Raw genomic sequence first — 22,954 nt, forward strand, 5'->3', positions numbered from 1 at the left:
TAACAAGGTAATTGGTCACTCACAGCAGGCCTGCCAGAGTAGCAGTGCTTTGAGACAACTTCCAGAGACAGGAGCAGTCGCAGGTGTGTTGGCCTCCCACTGCTCCTTCATTGGATTTGTATGTTCAGGGAAGACTCGTCCAGTTCCTGGTGTGATGGGGGGCCAGACAGAATGGCAGTGTGATGTGGCAGAGGCTTGATACCAGCCATGTCCTGCCAGCTCAGCATTCCTGCTTTGAGGTGGTACAGCCCCTCCTGGGGAAGGATCAGCACAGGGGCCAGAGGGAGAGGCTTGAGGGCTGCGGTCTCTGCCTGTGCTCGCAGCTATGGTGTGGAGCATACGGAGAGCAGGGTTTGCCACCCTGGCGTTCATAGTCCAGAGAGCACGTGCCTCTCCTGTGTCAGGAGCGGGGGAGTGGGGGCTAAGCCTTGCAATGGGTCAGGATCGATTTCCTTAAAAGCACTGTGCCAACTCGTCTCCTTGGAACCTTCTTAGAGCCCATCTTATAGTCCAGAAAACCAGCCCACATGGGACCAGAGCTGGACAAGTTAACCCTTACCTCTTAAATCTTTAAATTCTGCATTAAAAAGGCTGGTAACATAAAGAAATTACAGACACCTTTAAGAGCTAGGACAAAGCAAGGACAATGAGCAAGACTCTAAGCTATGAAAGAAGCTCTGCTCCCAAAGACTAGATATTTTCAAGAATGCGTCAAAGTAGAAGAGAACCAGTGAGTTAAAGTAAGACAGGATCAAACCTCAGTCCTGGAAGAATTCCTTCTAGACACTGCAATTGAGTGAGGTGCTGTTCCTGTAACTGTCCCCCAACTCTAGGAAGAAGCAGGGGATTCTACCAGGTCCACTTGGCCGGTGAACAGAGCCACAGGCAGACTATCCACTCTGCTTGCCTTTAAATAACAGGACTAAGTAGACTGCTCATAATTAAGGGGTGTAGGAAATGCAAGGAAAACAAAGCATTCATCTTGTAACAGCTTCCCCAGTGACTGAGTCAACTCCTCCAAGCCCCAGCCCTCCCCCTATGTGTGGGAGGGATGGTGTTTATGGTGTTCAGCCGTCTGGGCATTAGGCTGGTTGGAGGCACAGTTATTTTTTTCAAATGAATGTCTCCTGCAGTGAAGCCTCTTAGGACTGTCCTCACACACAGCCTGATCCTTCTGCCCTGTCCCCTCTGCCTTCACCTCAGACTTGCCATGTGCTCAGGTGCTCACATACACCTCACTGTAACCAGGTCTGTGATTCTAGTCATCTCTGTGCTGGTGGAGGAAGACTTTCCAGCCAGCCCACAGACTCTCATTAGGGGGCCACACGCTTTGCTTTGCTTCCCCGGGGTTGGTGCTGACAGCTCTCAGGAACCGCACTGCCCAGACGAGGACAGCTGTTGTATTCAGTGCTGGTGCTTTATGTTTACTCATTTCGGAGAGAAGTTCCCATCACACTTGTTAAGGGTGGAATTGTGGGCCCCAAATAGATGTTGAATTCTTAATCTCCAAAACCTGTCAAGTCACCTTACGGGAACAGGGTCTTTGTAGAGGATCAAGGGAAGACACGGTCACTAGGATGAGCCCTAAAGCAACACGATGGTGTCCTCACAAAAAAGGCAGAGATTCGGCAGAGGGGCAGAGACGGACAGAGGGGAAAGTGAAGTGGAGGCGTAGGGAGGCCCCCGTCTCCAAGCCCAGGAACACCCGAAGCTGCCACAAACCAGGAGGGGTCCTGAACGGGTTCTCCCCACCGCCCTCAGAAGGAGCCGCCCCAGCCGGCCTCTTGACTTCAGATCTGCAGCCTCTGGAACTGAGAGGGAGTGAGTTCTGCTGTTTAAGCCACCCAGTGTGTGGCGCTTTACAGTGGCAGCCCCAGGAGACTAACCCACGTTCAACGTGGTGGCAGTCACCTTCCTTCACTGAAGAGAAGGATACTATTTCGGGGGGCAAAGGGAAATACTTTAATGGTAGAGGGCTATGATCCAATTTGTGAAGAATGAATGTGCCTTCATTTCAAAGTCTGGCAGACAAAACATTTGTGGTAGTGTGGCAATCCATTGGATACTGCCTAAAATAATATAAGGAGATTTTTTAAAACTCCTAATACCTCCTATAAACAGCCTTTTCCTAGAGGTTTGGCTTTTTACCTTATTCTCTATTTCATGATAAACATGACTTCACTTGGTGAATATTTTTCTACTTTGACATTCTAAATGAAGTTTATCATCACGACATTCAACTCTCAAAAAAAAAAGGTTAAAATACAGTAATACCATCAAAGACTTTAATATCATCAAAGATGCCCCATCACCATTAATAGAACTTTCATGGTAATTTCTTATTTGTCATGAAATAGTGTTTGCCAGTTTATTAGAAAAACAGCCTTAATAACTAAAAGAAATGCAAAGGATATATCAGTTTTTAGTGTGGTATTTTATTTTCTCTTTCATTTTATTAAAAATTAATAGAGATGTAAGCGCCGTTGAGAGGATTTAAAGCCCATCAAATGCACGTTGTCTCATCCCAACGGAGGCGGCCCCCGGAGAAGCGCATGGGGGCGGCGGCGGGAAGGGCGGCGCACCTGGCCTCGCACGCCCCTTCGCCGCGCTGGAGCCGGTGACCTTGTGCACGCACTGTTTTTTAGGTGGAGAAAAACTAGCCAGTTTTTAAAAATCCACTGAACTCAAAGGCATAGAAATGGACAGAAGAAGGTTTTAACAGTCAGTAAGAAATAGTGGTGATTCAAGAACCATTGTAGATTGAATCCTATTATTAATGAAGTAGAAAAGTCGGGGGGACATCTGAATTGCTAGTTGGTTTTCAGGTAGCCCAAGGGAAGCCCAAATCTATGAGTGTTATATGTATGGGACAATAGCTGTAAATAAAGATGTAACCTGGAAACCTGCAAATTCATACGGAGGAACCAAGGTAGTGATAGCTGACAGATGCTGAAGGACTGACGTGGTGACACTTAGCACGTCACTGGAGCATCCGGCGACAGCTGAAGTTTTGCAGAGGGAAGATACGAGATCGGGCAATAAGCTTGGATTCTCTCGACAGTGCCATTTGCCAGTTAACCGCGTGAATACGGGCCAGTCCGCCGTCGTCATGGAGCTTGCTTTCCACGGCTCTGAAGCGAGGGAGGGCGAGCACCGCTCGGGGCTCTCGGTTCACCTCCAGCTCTGCTTTGCAGGGCTCCTGAGATGGTTTTTGGAATATCAGTCTTGGACGACTCTGTCAGCTTCTTCACTTACGAGGGAGAGGAAAATGTCCGCTTATAAAAAGCAGAGATGGAGCCCCAAATTAACCTCTTTGCACCACTCTTCATTATTTAAAGGAAAATCAGTTCTAGCCGCTCCGAGAGTTATTTGGACGAGCAAATGAGTGAAATGCCTGGCGTCCCGCTGGGCACGTAGGGCACGCAGGCCTACGTCGGTGCTGCTCACCGTTTCCGCACGTTCTCCCTCCCAGGGCGTGCCTGTCCCTTGCACTGTCAGGCCCACAGGCAGTGGTTGCAGTGGGTTCCCAGTTAAAACTGGAGAGAGTCCTCCGGGAGGCCAGCAACAGGAGTGAGACGCTCGCCTCCTTGAGCCGAGGCCGCTGCTCTGCTCCCCCTTGGTGTCTCCCTTCATCTCCCCGCGCCGCCTTTGAGCTCCGACACTCCTGCTCAGTCCTCTGATCCGCCGCTCTGCTGTCCGTGCCTCCGTGTGCTCCCTGTAGACAGGGTGCAAATCTACCGCAAGGCAATTTAGGAAAATTTCTTTAAAAAGCATTCTTCTTTGACTTGTGTGTGTGTGTGTGTGTGTGTGTGTTTTATTAAAAAGCAAAAACCACCTGCTCTACTTTTATTGAAGGTTTTCATATCTTTTCACTCAGAACATTAAGCACATATGGAGAGGGCAGGCCTTGCTCTATAAATAACTTCCCTGTTGCTGTTCCAGGTGCTAGGGTCACTTGTGTGCGCGCAGTAGGTGCATATTCTCTCGGTCCCAGGAGCCCAAAGGCTTTTTCTGCTTGTCCCTATTGTTCCACTTGGGTGCCGGGCTCCTGCATATGCATTGAAGGGCAGCAGCTTGGGTGGAGAAGAGAAGAAGATTTCCCACAAGTTTTTGTCATTCCTGAAAGCTGATGTTCAAAGAGATGCTGTGGGGGTGGCACTAAAGGTCAAGAAAAACTCCTTTCTGTGGAGTAACAGGGGGATGTGGATTTAGTAAACTGTGAAATAGTACTCAGGTGTTGAAAACTGGGCTGGGAACTGTTGCTGTTCAAGTCTTTTAGATGAATGAATTTTAGAGCCATTATTAGATCTTAGAAGTCATCAAGTTCAGACCCTAATTTACTAGATGAGAAAGCTGAAATAGAATGATTAAACACTTTGCCATGGCCACTTAATTTCTTCCTTCCTTCCTTCCTTCCTTCCTTCCTTCCTTCCTTCCTTTCTTTCTTTCTCTCTCCCTCTCCTTCCTTCCTTCCTTCCTTCCTTCCTTCCTTTTTCTTTTCTTTCTTCCCTTCTTTCTCAGGGAGAGGAAAGGGGGAGAAAGAGGGGGAGAGAAGCATTGATGTGAGAGAGAAACACCGATCGGTGGCCTCTCGTAGGCACCCTGACTGGGGACTGAACCCACACCATAGGCATGTGCCCAGGCATGTGACCTCACCAGAAATGGAAACAGTGACCTTTTGCTTTACAGGATGACGCCCAACCAACTGAGCCACACCAGTCAGGGCCCACATAGTTTCTTAGCAGCAGGTGCAAGATTCAACCCAGAGCTCCATTCCCCTGTCAGCTGACTATTCCCTCGCGGTGTCACGCTCAACACAAATGCATACGGACTATCTCAGTACTGCATGGTGCTTTGAGCTGATTTAACAGTCCCATTGAGATGGACTTAAACCAAACCAAATGTGTGTGCGATGTGCATAATGGCAGCCACACCTAGGTGTATTACCTAATATATGAAGTGCTTTTCCTCATGCATGACACCAGGGGTATTATTCCCCATCTCAGATTTGCAGAACACAAGATTCTGAGAGGCTAGATGGCAGCTAACGCATGTCAGTGCCAAGACCGGGCCCTGTGTCTTTAGATACTAGGTTCAGTGTTCTTTGTACTACATCCCTACGCAAAGGTTTGCTCAGCAGAGACCTCCACAAAGTGGACTTTTGAGTTTGTTTGTTTTGGTTAAAATTATAATTTAAAAGGCTCTGAACAAAACTCACCCTAACAAAGGTATAAATGAAAAAACTCGTACGTCCTTTTTTGTGCCCTGTGTCTGTTGCCATCTTGTCCAACCATTTTCCTTCACGGTCCTTTCCCCAGCTCTACTTCGCCCCCTGCCCCCGAGATTCCCGTGCAGGGTTCAGTGAGAATCTCTTTCCATCGGGGGTACTAGTGACCTGACCTCCTCATGACTTAATCTTGACTACCATTTAGCCTGTGCAGATTGTCCATAGAGAGGGTGGTTCTGTAGGAAACTAGATCCATGAAGGTAATATAGTATAGAGGCTGCTAGTATATATTTTCACATGTTCTAAGGTGCATCTGGCTAGATCAGCATTAGAAACTGATCATTTTATATTTGAATAAAAGTAAATTCAATATTTAAAAAGTTTTCTTCATAAATTAAATACATTAGTATTGCTTTTTCTATATAAATTAATTGTCACTTTTTGGGGTATGTCAGTTTATTCTCCATCTACCAAATGTACTTGTTCATAAGACCTTATAATATTTAATCAAGAGATACTTTTAAAGTATTGATAGCCACAAGAAAATTATTCCATGTTTGATCTGTGTTAAAGAATCAAAGTCCAAGATCTTTGAATGGAACTTAGAATAAAGATGTAATTAGGTTACATCCCTAAAGTCTGATATATCTTTAAACAAGACTGCAAATGAAACTTTATTAGAGCTTCAAATGAATTATTTCATTGCCTTTTTTAAAAAAATTCACTTTCTTCCTTTTCTTTCATGTCTGTGTTACTGACAGAGCTGCTTGTATTTTACCTGTCTTTTTCAGGGTGTTTTAATTATTTACTGCTTAAGGAGCAGTGTGGAGAGGAAGCCTCACTCAGAGGGGCCTGCTCTGCAGCTGGTTTCTCTTTTTCCCAAACTCTGCAAGCGGGTCTGGGAGAGCTGCCCCCAGCCTGCCGCTCCCGGCGCTCCGAATAAGCTGCTCTGGAGGCAGGCTTCCCCCTGATGCTCTGGGAACAGGCACTGCCCCAGAGTGTCCCGCCAGACACGTCACTGACCAGCAGTGGAGAAGGGCATTGGATGGAAGTTGGGTGACGTGTACCATTTCAAACTAGTGCCTCCTATGGCTCTTAATTTGAATAAGTGACGGTTTCCCATGCTCCTGAGGTGTTAAAGCATTCCACAATAACAGGCCCATCCAGATTTGCTCCAAATGGCCTACCTGGACAAGTCATAGGTAACATGGCAGGTGAAGTTACTGACTGTGCGCGAAGTGCCAGGCACTCCGCGTGGTGCCAACACGGTTGATGTCATGCCCCTCGCACCCACACCCCAAAGTTGGCATTGTTATCCTCATTCTGGGCCCTTCAAAAAAGGGAGTGAACAGTCGAATTATATCACGTTGTTGAGGTTCAAACTGTGGCCTCTGCCTTTAAGTCAAACTCTGGACCATTTCTAAAACAGGGTCAACCTCAGAAAGTAAAGCCCCATGGTCTGTGGGCATCAGCTCTGCCACCTGCTTGGTATGGGAATTTAGGCAAGAGAACCCCTAGGTTCTTGTCTTCCCCCTCACTAAAATGTAGCTACTGACAAATGGGTACAGCAGCTACTGTCGCGCTTGATGCGTGTAAGTGCTCAACCCACGTTATTTTCTGCCCCCACATTCACCTTAATTATTGTCAGTTTGTTAGGTTTTGTCGTATCCAAAATAGCCCATGCTTATTTTCCATCAGAACCATCATGGATAGGAGAAAAGTTAACACTCTCCTCACTCACCTCCAACTTCCATAAGTTAATCAATACCCACACTTTGGTATATATGCTTCCATACCTTTCTCTTTGCTCCTATAAACATATACACATAATCAGTATGTAGTTTATTTAAAATAATGGGCAATATGTAATTCAAATAAGAATTACGTTATTGATTCCAGAGCAATATGAATTCATTAGTTGATCTAATGCCAATATTGACTTTATTTTCCCTGAGACTTTTTTACATTTGTCAACACGTTTAACTTAGTATTTTAAGATGTGGCGAAAACCAGCAAAGTAAAACAATTTTCTATTAGAGGATAATCGCAAACTCTATGGACTCTGCAAAGTTTTAATGGCTAGTGTTAATTTCCTGTTTATACATTAAACATGTTTTACATTTTTTAAAAATTGAGTAACCTTGATACTTCCAGTTATGAATATTTAAGAGCAAAGCTATTTAGTGCTTAATTCTTAGAAATTATAAAACTTGGATAGAAACCACCTGTCTAAAGTTTATTAGACTATAGATCAGTCAAGGTTCCCATCACTGACCACAATTCAGCTATCTAAAAATCACAAACAAGAACAATGAATAATTTCTACAGAATATTGTAGGCATCCAAGCAAATTGTCTGCATTTTATTTATTTTCATATTGGTTTCAGGTATATTGCATAGTGATCAGACAATTGTTCAGTTTATGAAGTGTCCCCCTCAATATTTCCAGTACCCACCTAGCACCATGCTCATAGTTACAACAATATTATTGGCTCTATTCTCTATGTGAAGTCTTTACATCCGTGACTATTTTTGGAACCACCAATTTGCACTTCTTAATCCTTTCACCTCTTTTCACCCAGTCCCCCAACCCTCTGCTGGTCTACAAATCTTCTGTATTTTAAAAATCAACTTACTAGCATTGCCAACAACAGTAATAAATCCCTTGGTGAGTTTCTCCCACACCTGTCTTCCCAGGATCCCTTTTGTTGTCTGGTTTAGTGGCCCATGCTCTTTCGCAGGGGTGTGGTAGCATTCCTATAACGTCCATCTGAAGCCTTTGCTCAAAATGCTAAAGAAAGAATTTCATTTTCTAAATAGCATCTGAAATTTCTCCTAAGTATCCCAAAGTAGCTACAAAAGTTATGGGCACATTTTCTTCCTGGTTTATTAGGGATGCTATTGAGTTACAGAACAAAATCTGCGTTTCCCGGCGTTCCATTTGGCGGTGCTGTGCAGTGCGTCGCAATATAGAACAAATCTCCTCTGACGAGAGAGAAGCCCTTGAAAGTGATAGTTTCCACTGGGAAGTGTGACAGATCCTTAAGCATTTCTGCATGTAGAGTGCTGTTATAATTATCCCAGTTGAATGTAAAAACCTAAAGATAATATAAAACATTCGTGCACTTAAACTGAAATGGAAAGCAGTGTCTTTTGTTTTTACAAAAAGGCAATAACATTTTTCTCTTTCTGCTACTATTCAATATTGCTTCTAGCAGATTTTATGTCTACATTGTGCAGAACAGTAACTTACCACCAAAGATGTCCAGCAGCTCCAGATTAAAGTGTAATGTAATATACATAAAGCTTTATTGTTCCTTTAGGTTGCTGTTTTAAACTAAAGTGGAGCATTTCCCTAAATTCCTCAACAAATGTGCACAATTCAAAACTAAATATGCTCGAGACTTGTAGGAGTGCTGCTGACGAAATAGGCCTCATGGACCTGTCAGGTTATTTTCATGCAGTTGTTTCTGTGGCATTATTTGTACTGGCAAATGTACAAGTTGATAGAAAAGGAGATAATTAGCTACTTTCAGAAATGCTGATGCATGGAGCTAAAGCAGGCCAGTCTGAGCGTCTTAGAGATTGTGACATTTTAAATTACCTGAACAAAAAAAAAACCCAGGGGCCATCTTTGGGCATAATTAACATCTTGCCTAATGAATGTCAGGTCCAGACAGAGTCACACTTTATTTATGAAATAGTATTTTATTCAAACTTGCTTTCACCCTTGTTATACGGCAAAGTTGAGATTTGTGTGCTGTTTTCTTAAGTGGAGCAACTTCTTTTTTTTTCTTTTTTTTCTTTTCCCTCCCCCTTCAAGTAATCAATGCACTGCTGAATGAGTTCATTTTAATGCACTCAATCATGCCTCTAATGTTCGTAGCTTACGGGCGCAAGCATCAGTAATGCAGGAATGTTATATGGCTTTAGTTTGGGCCATTTCATAAAATATTCATGGAATCAAAAATGTGCATCAAAATAGCGGCTGGGAGAATTACATTTATGTTCCTGCTTTTATGGCAGCTTCACATTTAAACCCATTTGTGTTAATATCTAGTCAATCTTCCTACTTTAAAAAAAACCTAAAATGGGAGAGATCATATACATTCTCCTTTGCTTAATATTTGTTCTAGACATCTGCTGTGATACAACAAATATCTATAAACTTTCAGAGATGTTGGGCAGGGAAGAGGGGCCAGCAACAATTTGGATAATACCCAAATATATAAAATCTTATTTTCTCCATGTAGTGTTTTTCTTAGCATCCTACTGAGCAGTCTTGCAGTTTACAACATTGCTGGGCTTTTGTTTGTATTTTGAAATAAATGGATAGAGAGGTTCCTTGTGTGTGTGGGCTTTAGGTAAAGTGAAACTCCTTTCTAGTAGTTTTATTTTGAAAGCACTTGCCTTTATGTAACAAAAGAAATGTACGTCCTTTATGTGCCACCCTTTTTATTGTTTATGTAAACGTCATGTAATTGTTTAAAAAAAAACAAACCTTGAGGTTTAGGCTACTTCTATCTATACCTGGATCCTCTTGTCCTATACAGTTTTTCACGGTGCAGCTCCTCGAAGATGTGCTTTCTGATACTACCTCCTATCGTTGCGATAAATTGATCACTGATGGTATTGGTAGAAGGCCATCTCCAGTCTGTCCAACAAAACATTTTGGCTCCATTTTCTTCCCCAAGTCACTTGAATTGTTAGTGGACTCTGTATTTTTCTGGGCACCTAAGGGAGCAATCTGTAGTATGTCTTCCTCGTCGCAATCACTCTTGTGGTCCATGTTACAACTCATGGTGATGATGAAGATTTATTGGTGGTTCCTGGTGCACCTGAGAGAGCTTGTGTCTCCTCGGGAGACTTTTAAAATCTGTGCATGGTACCCAGGGCTTCTCCTTTCTGTCCTGATTTCAGTTGACTTTTATTTTTGTGATACTTTGGTGTAATCCTTCTTCTCTCTGACCTCTTCCTCAATAGGAAGTAGTGTTTGCATTTGATAATTCTAGAAACGGACAGTTATCTAGACACATGTCCTTCAGTGAGACCAATGGTAGACCCTGGAACCTGGCCTGGTTCTACGGTATTAAAATTTATTTTTTACAAAGTTTGTTTGGTGGTAAAGGTTATACTGTATAGGAACACTTTCAAGAATTTATAAAGGGATGCTAAATTGGAAAGCCTGCTGCATGATCTTTATTTATATTTACATTTAGTTTTGTCAAAATGATCATCACTCTGTTGATGACCATTTATGGTATTTCTCTCAGGTGTGTTTAATTTAAACTTAAATTTGCAAGAAAGGTATATTATGTCTTAATAAATATCTAGTCTCGATATCAGAGTCACTAGCAGAAAGTAATAAAATCTTTTAAACCTTATTCACAATTGGAAATATAAATTGGATGGAAATCCTATCATTGTTAATCATGCTTAAAGGGAAATAGTTGCATATTTAAATTGCTCTGCTCCCTTTATAGTATAGACATATATTTTAATAGTTTAAATTGAATATTATATTATTTTATAATATGCACTTTCCAATTCTGACCAGCCTTTAGCAGTTTTAGTTAAGTCGTTTGTACACTTATGGTCATTTGGATCAAATCCCTGCTGGCTTATTTACGGACCTATTTGCCTCCAAATGATTTTAGAACTGAATCCCTCCATCTGGAAAACTCGACTTCCTCTGGGTGGGCACCTCGCTGTAAAACCAGTGCTGATCAGCGTCCCCAGGGACCACGTCTGCAGCAAAGTGACACAGGGAGGGGGAGCGAAGCCATGAATAGCCAGGTATGGCCACAGGTGACTCAGTCGGGGGCACCCGAGGGTCTCCAGGTGCCCCACAGGTGTCACTGCATGGCTCCGGGGAAGCAGGGCCACACGGCCAGCTGTACACCCGGCTCCTTCAGAGGGACCCATCAGCAGCACATCAGGCGCTAATGCCTGTGTTTTTTTGTTAGAGGTTATCTGTGGTCGCCGGAGTAGAGTCACAGAGTTATACAACAGAAGAGACTAGAAACTGCATGATTTAAGCATTACTTTTAACTTGAGAAATTTATGTCCAGAGAACAGAACTTACTTTACCGGAGATTCCTGACTCGGTTTGTTGACCAGGACTTGATGAGAGGAAATGAAGCTGTGTGTGTTTTCCGTGATCCTGGGTTTACATCCTACACGTCGCCTTTTATGTATTTGAATCATTTAACCTTCGTGAGCCTCAAGCTTTCTCTTTAGTGCAAAAGCAATATTTCCTTCACCAGCCTTTTGAAGGCTGAATAAGATAGTGTATGGTGGGGGGAGAGGAAAGCCTTCCCTTTTGGCTTGCACCCAGCAGGCCCTCAGGGAAGAATAGTTCCCTGTTCTCTTTTACCTGCGCATCTTGGACCAGGATCCTTCCCTGTCGGAGAACTCAGGCAGACTCTTCTGAGATCAGAACCTTGGCGGTTAATCATGAGCTAAGCACTAGTACTTCCAAAGCTCTAGCCAAAAAACATCAAGCTCAGCAAAAAACAACTATTCTCAGTCATTCCAAGGCCAACTTCCATAGTAACCAAGCAACACCAGTGTACCTACCAAGTGCCTCCCTTATTTCGCTCCTGATTGGACAGCCTGTCCAGGATGCCTAATGGCATCAGTGACAAAGGGAAGTCTGTTTATACGGAATACAAGGGCACAGTCCCCACCTTTCCTTCCCTCTTCCCTACCTCCACCCCTCTTCCTATTTCCTCCACCTTCCCTTTCCCAACATTCTACATTCCCCTTGCCTCCCCCTACCTCCCATTTTGGCCCCCAAGTAAATCAAGCCTTGAACATGACTGTCAGCTCTCATATTTAATCTACTTCATTATGCCTCATTTGCACGTCGGTGTAGTTAGTGGGGTTACCCGGCGCTTCATCTCCTGGCCTGCCTCCTGGAATTCTCAGTGACTCTGTTATTTTACAGCCCAACCTTGGGCCCTCCCCCCCCCCCACCCCGCGCCCAACCAGTGACTGTGTGTGACCATCGGTGTCGCTAGGGCCTTCCTGGTTTCCTTGCATGCCCAGTTTTTTTCCGGAACTATCTGGTTTACTCACAGTTCCCTGTACCCACCCTTTCCAATTCACATGTCCAAAGAGAAATGGGTGTCTGGACTTTATGAATAGATGGATCCCGGATGGAAAAAAAAGAACTCTTGTATCCATCTTTCCAAGGATGCAGGGCTCTACTTTACAGGCAGAAATATAGTTAACAGAGGAAACATAACACACATATATGTCAGTGCCCCATTCGAGTTCTTTAAAAAAATGAGGGTCGTGGGTATTTGGAGAAAGGTGTTTCTGGTGAGAGAGATGACAAGCTGCGCCTGCTTTTGTGGGAGGTAAAGAAAAATGGTCCGTTAAATGCAAAGATAGATTAGAGCAGCGAACTTCAACCTGGAGTGTTTGTCTCAAAAATGGAAAGGGATTGGGCATTACTTTAAAAATAGCTTCTATTGTATGGCTCTTATTACAAAGGAATGTATTATGATGATTAGAAATGTTAGAAGATGCCGATGATGAGAGAGAGAAAATAAAAGCAGAAAAGAAATTCATCACCCAAATAATACTGATAATGTTTTGTAAATGTTTTCTGATGTTTTGCAATATTTTCCCTTATCATGAGCACCATCCCATGGAATGAAATAGTCTAAATAATGTCACTTGTATGGCATTGTAGTCTTTTATTGTATTTATATCTCTGCTGATGTGCCCCCTTTCTGCATGGCAAGGCAGGCGCCCAGACAGGCCACGCCATGCCTGGATTTCAGCGCAGATTATTTGCTCATGATCATCTCTTTTGTGTGTCTGTGTGAATACTATTTGTTATGTGTGCGTTCTTTCATGGTTTAATATTGGCAATGTTGATAACAAATTCAGTGCAAAAATAAGGGGAAACTATATGCAGTAGGTTGGCAGTGGCTACACTATCCTGTAATGTCCAACCTGTGATATCTGGTGAATCCTATCTGAAGAAGTGCATTGAGCCTGATATGATCTAAATAGGGTTAATTTAATCAATAATGATCATACTGTTATAAGGACTCAACTGCATTTTTTGCAGGAAGAGTAAGTTGTACTTATAAAAAAAACAAGTTAGTGCCTATATTTCAATCAACCTGTTGTATTTTTAAAAACTGTTTATCACTGTCAACTGATAACAGTAGCTGTGTTTATTGAGCACCTGCTCTGTATCAGGTATTAATTTCTCATAATTGCACCTTGAATAGCTATACTGTAATCCCATTTTGCAGAAGAATTCTGCATCTCAGGCACAGGGAGGGGAGTAATTAGCTTGAGGCTAAACAGCAGAAAAGGACAGTGAAGCTGAGATAGGAGGTCCAGCTGGCAGTCTGGAGCCCACACTCCCTGCAACCACGACTGCCTGAACGCCCAGTGCGAGTGCTTTCCCAGCTGGTTCCAGCGAGGAAGCTCCCGCACCGAGTGCAGGATATTGTGGGCCTTTCACGAGGCAATTCACAAGTAAAACACAATCCACAGCACAGACCTGAAAACTCCTCTCCCAGAAAAGGGCATGCTCCCACTTCAAGGAGTGAAATGACTCAAAGCTGATTTAGAGTTTTGGATTGAAGAAGATCTATTTAGACTATATTATAAAATATAGTCCAGGAAGGCAGTTAAGTTACATTTTACTTATTCAAAACTAAACAGAATACTGTATACACGTGCCTGCTTGGAAAGTTCAGTCAAACTTTGAGAAGCAGTTTCAAGACCCACAATATTTGAATTTGAATTTGTAACAGCAGACGCATCCCTTCTGAAGATGCCCAGATCCTCCTTGAGGGTGAAGCCTGCAGTCGCCGGGGAAGCGGTGCAGGGCAGGGGCGGAGGCCTGGGCTCCTCCGGGACCAGACTTCCTGCCGTACTCGCCCACTAGGCATGCCGCCTTGGGCAAAATTCTTACCCTCGCTTTCTCTTCTGTAAAATGGGCTCATGAACCTATTCCATGGGACTGTTTAATGAGAAATGCATATAAAGCACAAAAAACAGTGCTTTGCGTATGTAATGGTTAATGAATGTTAGCTCATATCTCTTGTCATTAACCATTATTGCTGAACGTTCACACTCTTTTCTAAACATCTGTCATCCTAGTCGATTTCTACTAGCCAAAGGACATCCTTCCAGCAGGTGTCCATCCAAAATCGATGCTAAACTTGAGGTCCAAATGGGAGCAGCTGCTTCTCCAGCTGAAGCCTTCCTCAGGCTTAGAAATCCTTGCCTCTATGTTAGGCCCCCTCCCCACCCCTTAATAGGAAAACATAAGATGCACACAAAATTTTTGAAAACGTGTTCTGGCCTGTGGTTTATGTTTATGAATGGCTTCCATTCTCCAGGTCAGCTCCTGGAAGCTGCCGAGCATTATGAAGCATTCCATCAATTGACGCAAGGGCGGATATGGAAGGATGAGACAGGCCACTTTCTCAACTTGTTGGCCTGCGAGAGTCTCCTGAGGACTTACAGATTACTCTCAGACAGAATGCTGGAAAATAAAGATTACAAGCAGGCCATCAGAATTCTAATAAAAGCTTCTGAAATAGCCAAAGAAGGTAAGTGGAAAAGAACACTCTCACATCGCTTCCTTTAATGGGCAGACGCTGCTTCTCCCAAGAGTGACATAAAAATTGTCAGTGTTTGGGTGATTATTTCCTGCGAAATGCAAAGACAAATGCCATCAATATACTTTTCAAATTTCACTGTAAAACAGAGGTGCCTCGGTGCTGACAACAAGAAATCCATTAGGTTCTTGAAAGCTTTATCTCCAAAATTACAACCTTCTGGAGCCCTGTTATAAAACAATGAACCCATAATGAGAAAGTAAGATCGTTTGCAAAAGTTAAGGGGGTGTGTGTGCATGCACGCGCGTGTAAGGTCTTATTATTCTTTCAATCTGAGAGACCTTTAGTTGTTTGTAAATTCCCTGCTGTCAGGTAATAGGGAAGATATGGTAAATATTTAGTCGGGAGTAACAGGGAAATAGAACTCTAATACGTTTTAGACTCTTGCCCATCAAAGCGTGGACTTTGGACAGGCAGCTTCAGCATCGCCAGGGAGCTCGTAAGAAAAGCAGCACCTCGGGCCCCACCCAGGACCTACTGCATCAGAATCACAGGTTGGCAAGACCCCCAGGGGATTCACATGAACATTGAGAGCAGTAAAAACACTTTTGTGAGAGCCGGTCCTTGATATTCTATACCATTTGCATATAGAGAAAATGAAAAGAGTGTGGGGCCTCTACTCATTAGGTTTTTACTTTGTGAAATGCAAGGACATTTTATTACCACATAGTGATTTATTATTAGAGTAGCCTTTTCATGAAGGCAAAGGATAGGAGTTATGCTCTTGACCTGAAGTTGATTGGCTTCTGGCTATATCTGATCTATTGGAGTGACAGATGGCTTAGCTGGAGTAAGCAAGACTGATTTTAATTTTAATTTTAATTTTTCTAAAGAGTAAAAGTAAACAACACATTCTCTCTGTTGTGTCTTTTAATAGCATTAGTTAGAATACCCTTAGGAAACCACCCCCACTGAAAGATGTATCTCCTTGCATGAACTGCCTTTGAATGGGTGGTGATCTAGTACCTTCCCCAAGGAGGAAGCACTGGTACCAATAGTTGGCTCTCAGGTCGATTTCAGCATCTGACTTTAGTCACCTAGAAAGTTATGTGCAATTTCAATGTAGTATATCAATTAGGAGAAGGTATTTTACTTTAGGTCCACATTTGCTATTTTGTAAGGTAGTTCACAAAGAAAGGATGGTTCCTAGAGTCTTGAAAATAAAAACATGGTATTTTCTTTAAGATAAATCATTGTTGATTTAGATAGCAAAGCCAATATTAATTCAGCCCACTCAAACTACACAATATATTGATAGTATTTTACCTTTTCGTTCCATATGAGTCTCTCATTTTTAATAGTGCTGACATTTTTTCCCGTTATTTTATTGCATCCACTTTACCTTAACTTTGCCTCAAATTGGTGAGCGGGAAAAGTTCTCATGCTTAAATTCCATTTTAAAGCTAATATTTGATGTGACCCAACTATCTAAATTAGCAGCTTCAAAATTTTTCTATAGACAAGGGTAGATTTTCTTTCTCCTCTTCGCTGGGACACCCTTTACACAGCACATCATTAGATGCAAATGATGATAACTCATCAGCACATGCTGTTGTCGGTGCTTAACACAGCAAGCATAAATCACACACAGTGAGTTTCATCTTTCAAGGGCAACTTCCCATCTTTGTCTCCTCCTTCACCCCATCTTCCTCTTCCCTAGTCTCACCCCAACCCCAGCACTCATGGACCTTTATCGGAGAAAGAGTTAGTGCCCCGTGGAATTTTAAGAGTTAAAGTTCCCTAGACTGGATCGCTGGTCTATCAACCGTGCTGAAGTGAAATCTTAAGGGTATACTTCTCTGCAATTGGTGTAAATTGCTAGAGAAGAAGAAAAAGTGCCGTCGCTGGCATTTGCCACCCTGCTTCCACGTGAGCCATGCTTCACGCATACCGATCACTGAGCGGTGAGAGGGAAGGCAGCACCGAGGATTGCTGGCCCCTGCTGAAATCCACGGAGGTTGCCATGCAGAGTTCAGACACGCACTGGTACTTTCTGTCTAACGCTCAAAGATGAGGGTGCATCTGTCAGCACTTGCATTACCTAGGAGCTACCTAACATTGAAAGCCAAAGACTTCCAAAAGCAGAAAACGGATACTGTTCTTTTTATGTATAAAAGTCGTTAATGGTTTTTGTAAGCATATTAGATTTATGTTATATTTTGCACAGTAAATGTGAACTAATTATATGTTTATGAGAACATACGATATACATCTTATTGGACCGCATGTTACATGTTTCACATTCTGCTTGTGGAAAGAAGTTGATAATTCCTGGGATAAAACACATTACACAGAGATTAGAAAGGCTAAAATTCCTTGTGAGAGGTGATGAAAAGCACTACTAGTCATTAAGCAAAGAAAAATGAGTTTGGATTTCAAAACGTGCATGGAATTTTGTATTGTACCAACAAGTGAAATGCTGTCGGTCATTCTCATCCAAGTGTTAACCAGTAGCTTTTAAATTGGACCTAATCAAAAAGTGTAATTCCTTAATTTGCTAATTAGCTGCCCTGTCAGAGACTTAGCTGAATGCCAATGTCGTGTGTGTGTGCCTGTGCACCACGTAATGTTGGTTCTCTTCACCAGTTACTTGAGGTGCGTGGTAGCAGCTCTGCGGCCACCGTAGGTCTTCACATGGTGGACCAGCACGGACAGTATGCACGGATCTCAGGGTGATGGCGCTGGCCTGTGTGTGGGAGGGTAATGCCTCATAATTATATTGCTAATGCACTTTAACATCTGTGATCCATGTCGATTGTGTTAACATCGGACTTTTTTTTAAAACAGTATACAGTTAGATTTCAGGGATTGTTGATAAATGTGTACACTTTGTTACAGTAACTTTCTACTGTCTCAAAAAAGCAAATATCCTGTTTGTTAGAATAAATCAATTTCCTTAAAGCCGTGGTAATTTTTCTGCATTCTCACACTAGGAAATGACAAAAAGATGGAAGGCGAAGCTTCCTATTACTTGGGCTTGGCACACTTGGCTGCTGGAGAGTACGAAACAGCATTGACAGTAAGTTGCAGTAAACTTTCAATTGTTGCTGCTTTACCTTTTTATTTCAGTATATCTTATTTTGCTGTATGTTGTTATAAGTCCAACAGAAGTGGACCTGATGCACAATAGCAATATTGTAGAGGCACAAGAAATTGTTTTTTTTGTTTATAGAAGGTAGTCCATAGTCAGTTACCACGGAGTTCTTTAGGATACATGGAAGTTAAATAGAGAGAGTCATGTCACCCTCTACACTCCCATGTCACCAAGGACTAGAGGAAATGGGTTTAATGACAGCAAAAAGTAAGTAGTGAAAAAAAAGTTACTATAAATGTATATATGATTTAGGAAAATTTGCTCAGAAAAGGGGGTGACTATGAAGCAATAGAGTGAATTACATGGCCATGGACCTCGTGCGAGGGGGTGAGGGACGCCCTGACGAAAATCGGTGTTGTATGTTTTATCTCCAGATTTGGTGTGTTTGGCTAAAAAAATCAATCAATAAAATGTCAGAGCCATCTTTTCTATATTATAAATGAAATTATTTTTCTTTCATTTTTCTCTTGACCTCGAATATATTTAAAGCATAGCTTCCTACTTCACTTCACATACATCTCTGTCTTGTAATAATTCTATTTGATATGCAGTATTTGCTTTATTTTCAACTTTGCGGATCGCTTATTTGCTATTTTAGATATTCATGAGAAGTAGGATTTCTATGTTTGAGCTAGATGTTTTTCTCCAACTCCCTTAAAATTGGGTCATTATAGAAAACGGGTTTTCCTAGATGACTCTTCTGCTTCATGGTTTTTGGTTAATGGTATGCGTTCCGTAATGCCAAGTTCCTGGTCCTCCGGGGAACACAGAGGCCAACAAGATGCACACTGCCCAGTAGGGGCTAACTGAACGAGGGTGACAACTTGCAAGCATGTCTGTAGTTCAGCGACCAGGAGTTCTCCGAGTGCAGAGGTAAGAGTGGTTGGCTCCAACACTGAAGACCAGGAGGTGTGGTTGGTTCCAACACTGAAGACCAGGAGGTCTACGCAGCAGAACTTCAGAGGAGCAACACTTCCACAGGTGGAAAGTGCAAGTGGCGAGGCTGATGGAGCCTAGACACTCTCTCTCTCACACACACACACCCGCTCAGCATGAATATACTCAGTGTGTTTGGGAAGCAGCGAATTGTCTGGTGAAAGACAAGTACGGTATGAGATCAAGTGAAAAGTGGTGTGTTCTCTCTCTCTCTCATGGGCAATGCAAGCACATGTCTAAATAAATACAAACAGCACAGGAGTTTACAGTGAAAAATACATCTTCCTTCTACCCCTGTATCAGTGTCACAGTTGCTTCCTCAAAGGCAAATACAGTTACAAGTTTCTGGGTTATCCTTCCAAAAATATTCATATGTAGACATAGACTGTAAGTGCACATATGTGTATGTCCTTTCTGTTGTTTACAAAATGAACTAACCTCTTCCACACTAATGCGTATAGACACGCCTCATTTTTAAAGGGCCTCATGATACCCCGTGTACAGTTGTCCCATAATGAATTTACCATCTTCTCTTGGTGGGCACTTAGGTTATTTCCAATACATTTTTATTGCAAAGGGGGTAGCAGTGAATCGCTTTGTGCCAAGGTGAGAGAGAATCTATAGAATAAGGTCTTAGAGGTAGAAATGCTAAGAGGAGATGAATTTGTATTTTTATTTGTAAACTTCCCTTCAAAGTAGCTGCACCAGTTTACATTCCTACAAACAACAAATGAAGGTGCCTGCTTCTTCAGGAGCTGTTTACGTCTTTAAGGAATTAGCCGTGTGGGTAATATGTATTGTGAATGTTTATGCAAGCCGTTTTTTTTTTAACTATGAAATTTGTTCATGCTGAACTTTTAGAAATTTGATGGCCAAATGTATCAGTCTCTTCTTATATGACATCTCAACATTCTTTACAGCGGTCCACAACCTTTTTGGCACTAGGGACTGGTTTCAGGGAAGACAATTTTTCCATGGATGTGGGTACGGGGGTGGGCAGGGGATAGTTTGGAGATGATTCAAGTGCATCACATTCAAGCTCACCTCTTGCTGTGCAGCCTGGTTCCTAACAGGCCCCATCTGGTGCCAGCCTGGAGCCTGAAGGTTGGGGACCCCAGCTTTAAGAGGCGGTTTCATTCTAAGGTTCTTTTTTAATCTTATGGTGGGTTAGAGGGTATTGAATGCCTTGTTGAGGTGTATGAAGGTGATACTTTTAAAGAATTTATTTATTTTTAGAGAGAGGGGAAGGGAGGGAGAAAGAGTGCGAGAGAAACATCCATGTGTGGTTGTCTCTCCCGCACCCCATGCTGGGGACCTGGCCCACGACCCAGGCGTGGGCCCTGACTGGGGGTCAAGTGGGCAACCCTTTGGTTTGCAGGCCGGCACTCAATCCACTTAATCATACCAGCCAGGGCTGAAGGTGATTTTTTTAAGCAATGTGGAACTTTTGATCACTTTTGACGAGGCTAGTGACATGATCTCATTAATTTATGCACAACTGTTTATTGAGCACCTTCTGTATGACAGGCTCATGCCACCCACTGACCTGTCCTCTAATTTTGCAACATAACACTAGCGGTGGAGGGTAGTCTAATGATGAATGCAATTTGTCCCATCAGTCCTAGGAAACTAATACAGAGGGTGGTCAGAGAAGATAATTTCTGTAAAGTTTTGAGAGTGCCTGCCTGGTATGTAATGGACCTTTGAATTTTATGAGCCTTTACTGTTTTTGCCCCGACCTAAGTCTCTGGACGTTAGTAGTAGTAGTGAAGGTGGAGACAAGTAGACTCGGTAGTTCTGCAGGACTTGGTAATAGACTGACTATGGGAGCGGGGGAGACAGAGGTGTCCAGATGGGCCCCGGGTGGTCAAGTACAATAGGCCAGGGAAACTGGGCATGTCTGAAAGACCAAAACGTGAAAACTCCTTCTGCCTCGCATCTCAGGTGTGGGGCTGGAATCAGAGAGCTCCGCGCAGATATTTTCAGTAAGAACTTAACCCCCTCCCCCAGGCGAGTACTTGGGTTGGAGTCAGAGGTAATTAATTCTTGTCCTTGAATTCCCCAGCCAGGGCGGAGGCCTTGGGAAGCCAGGCAGGCCTCACCCCAGGCCTGGGGCTCGCCGCTGTACTTGCTGTGCAGGAGCAGTCTTTGAAGTCGGGAGGAGTCGGGGGCTGTCTTCAGAACCCAGGTCTTGCTTGTGGCAGAATGTTGTAGCCTTGTGGGAACACAGCACATCCAGACTGAGGACTTGCAGGAAGCATAAGATTTGGGTCCAACCCATGGGCAGAGCTGCAGGGCCAAAGAAGTTTTGATGTCAGGTTTGGACATAGGATGCCAAGGGCAAAGTCAAGAAGGAGTCGCCAAGGACCGGGAGTCGGGGCTGGGTTGGGGCTGGGGTGGGGAACAGATGCTGAGCGTCTGTGCCTGACTCTGGACGTGGAGGTCATCCAGCTCAGGCCGATGGCAGAGAGCAGCCTGTGTCTGCAGTTGGACTGGAATAGATTCCCACACACCTGACAGCTTGCTTCGGTTTCAGGTGGAAGGCCCTGTCTTTTCATTCTCTCCAGCATCTTCCTTCGGCCGTTTTTCCCCCGCTTCCTTTCAGAGATAAAAGGACATTCTGCAGACTTGCATTTGAACTCCCTTTCACTTTTCATTTGGGCCCTGGTGGGCTGCTGCTGTTACATGAGTGATCGATCATCTCTCTGCAAGCAACAGCGTGTCTTTCTGTCTGCAGTCTCTCTCCTCCTGCCAGTGCTGCTTCTCGTTTATGAGATGCCTCTTATAAACCCACAGCAGGACAGAGCACTCCGAATTCAGGGAATATGATATTTTAAAAAAATCACATGATCAGTTCATAAATAGGATCGATTATTTGATTGATTAGATAGCTAATCACAAAGTAAAAATTCAACATAGAAAATAAGTTTTTAAAAATCCTCTGTAATCCTACTGTCCCACCCTGAGCAGCATTATCAGCACTGCCCCCGCCTGTTGTAAAGCACGGATGGTGCCCCTCCACAGTGCGGCTGTGAGACAGGGCGGGGTGCTCGGGAATCAGGTTGGTCACCTCGGAGCCAACGGGAGACGGCGTCCGGTTATATTCGGCATTTCCCTTCCATTTTCTTATTCCATCTAGCTTGAATTCTCAGCAACTCCATATGATGTTTTTATTTCCTCACTTGTAATTTCAGTTTTGAATTTAGAACTATTTTCAAATTCTCAGTCTCACTTCTAGATTCAACCTCCACCTCTGACAAAAATAGTCTCCCTTTCAACAGTGTTGTTCATCTGCTTAAAGATTTTTACATGGTTGTTTTTTCTAAGAAACTTGGCTTAAAGAAACTTGTCACGAGTAGCTATCCCCAATTTAAAGTTTTGACGATCAGAAGCAGAAGAGATTTTGAGATTTTCCTAATATATCTCAAAGACTTTATGTCATTAGTAAGTGATGAATGCATGTAAGAGCAGAGCATGTTGGCGCGTGCACAAACACACTGTGGGCGTCCGTTCCTTGCCGACCCAAACGTTCTCCGCTGAAGGACAGGGCGGAGCTACCCTTAAACAAATGCAGGAGTGATGGGGCGGAAATGTCGGTACGCAGGAGGAAAAGGCATTTGGGGAAGAGCAGTGATAGCTGTGCTCATAAACCCGCGCAGGAGGTCACCAAGTCCCTGACATTTAAAGAGAGGACTGTTTCTTGCGTGTGTCAGGGGCTGAGAAAATAGTAACTCCCTTCGGCCATCATCAATTTAGACCTGTAAATGCCCCAAGTAGCATAAATTCTGAATTTTGGAAGGTAAATGTGTCTTATGAAGTCCTAAGGTTTCAGAGAGAAAAATCCAGGGGTGGGCCACTATTAGGTGGTTAATAGTAATAACAACAAATACTATAATAATTAATAAATAATAATACAAAAATCAACTCTGTGTCTTGCAACTGTGAATCTATTTTTGCCCACCATTGTATCTTATGGAAAATCACATTCATTACGGCCTGGTGCAAAGTTGGACCAGCTGCCACAATCAACCATTGCAA

At 43.2% G+C, this 22,954-nt stretch overlaps 1 protein-coding gene across 1 annotated transcript in view; it reads left to right on the forward strand.

Annotated features, from left to right (window-relative positions):
- TTC29 (tetratricopeptide repeat domain 29) overlaps window positions 1-22,954 on the forward strand; it is a 143,825-nt gene that overhangs the window by 39,483 nt on the left and 81,388 nt on the right. The window contains exons 7-8 of the mRNA XM_045831564.1: window positions 14,605-14,817; window positions 17,820-17,905. Coding sequence (XP_045687520.1) covers window positions 14,605-14,817; window positions 17,820-17,905 — 299 coding nt within the window. The remainder of the gene's footprint in view (window positions 1-14,604; window positions 14,818-17,819; window positions 17,906-22,954) is intronic.

Source organism: Phyllostomus hastatus, unplaced genomic scaffold (assembly GCF_019186645.2).
Source record: "Phyllostomus hastatus isolate PE091 unplaced genomic scaffold, TTU_PhHast_1.1 phas_contig_159, whole genome shotgun sequence".
Lineage (NCBI taxonomy): Eukaryota > Metazoa > Chordata > Mammalia > Chiroptera > Phyllostomidae > Phyllostomus > Phyllostomus hastatus.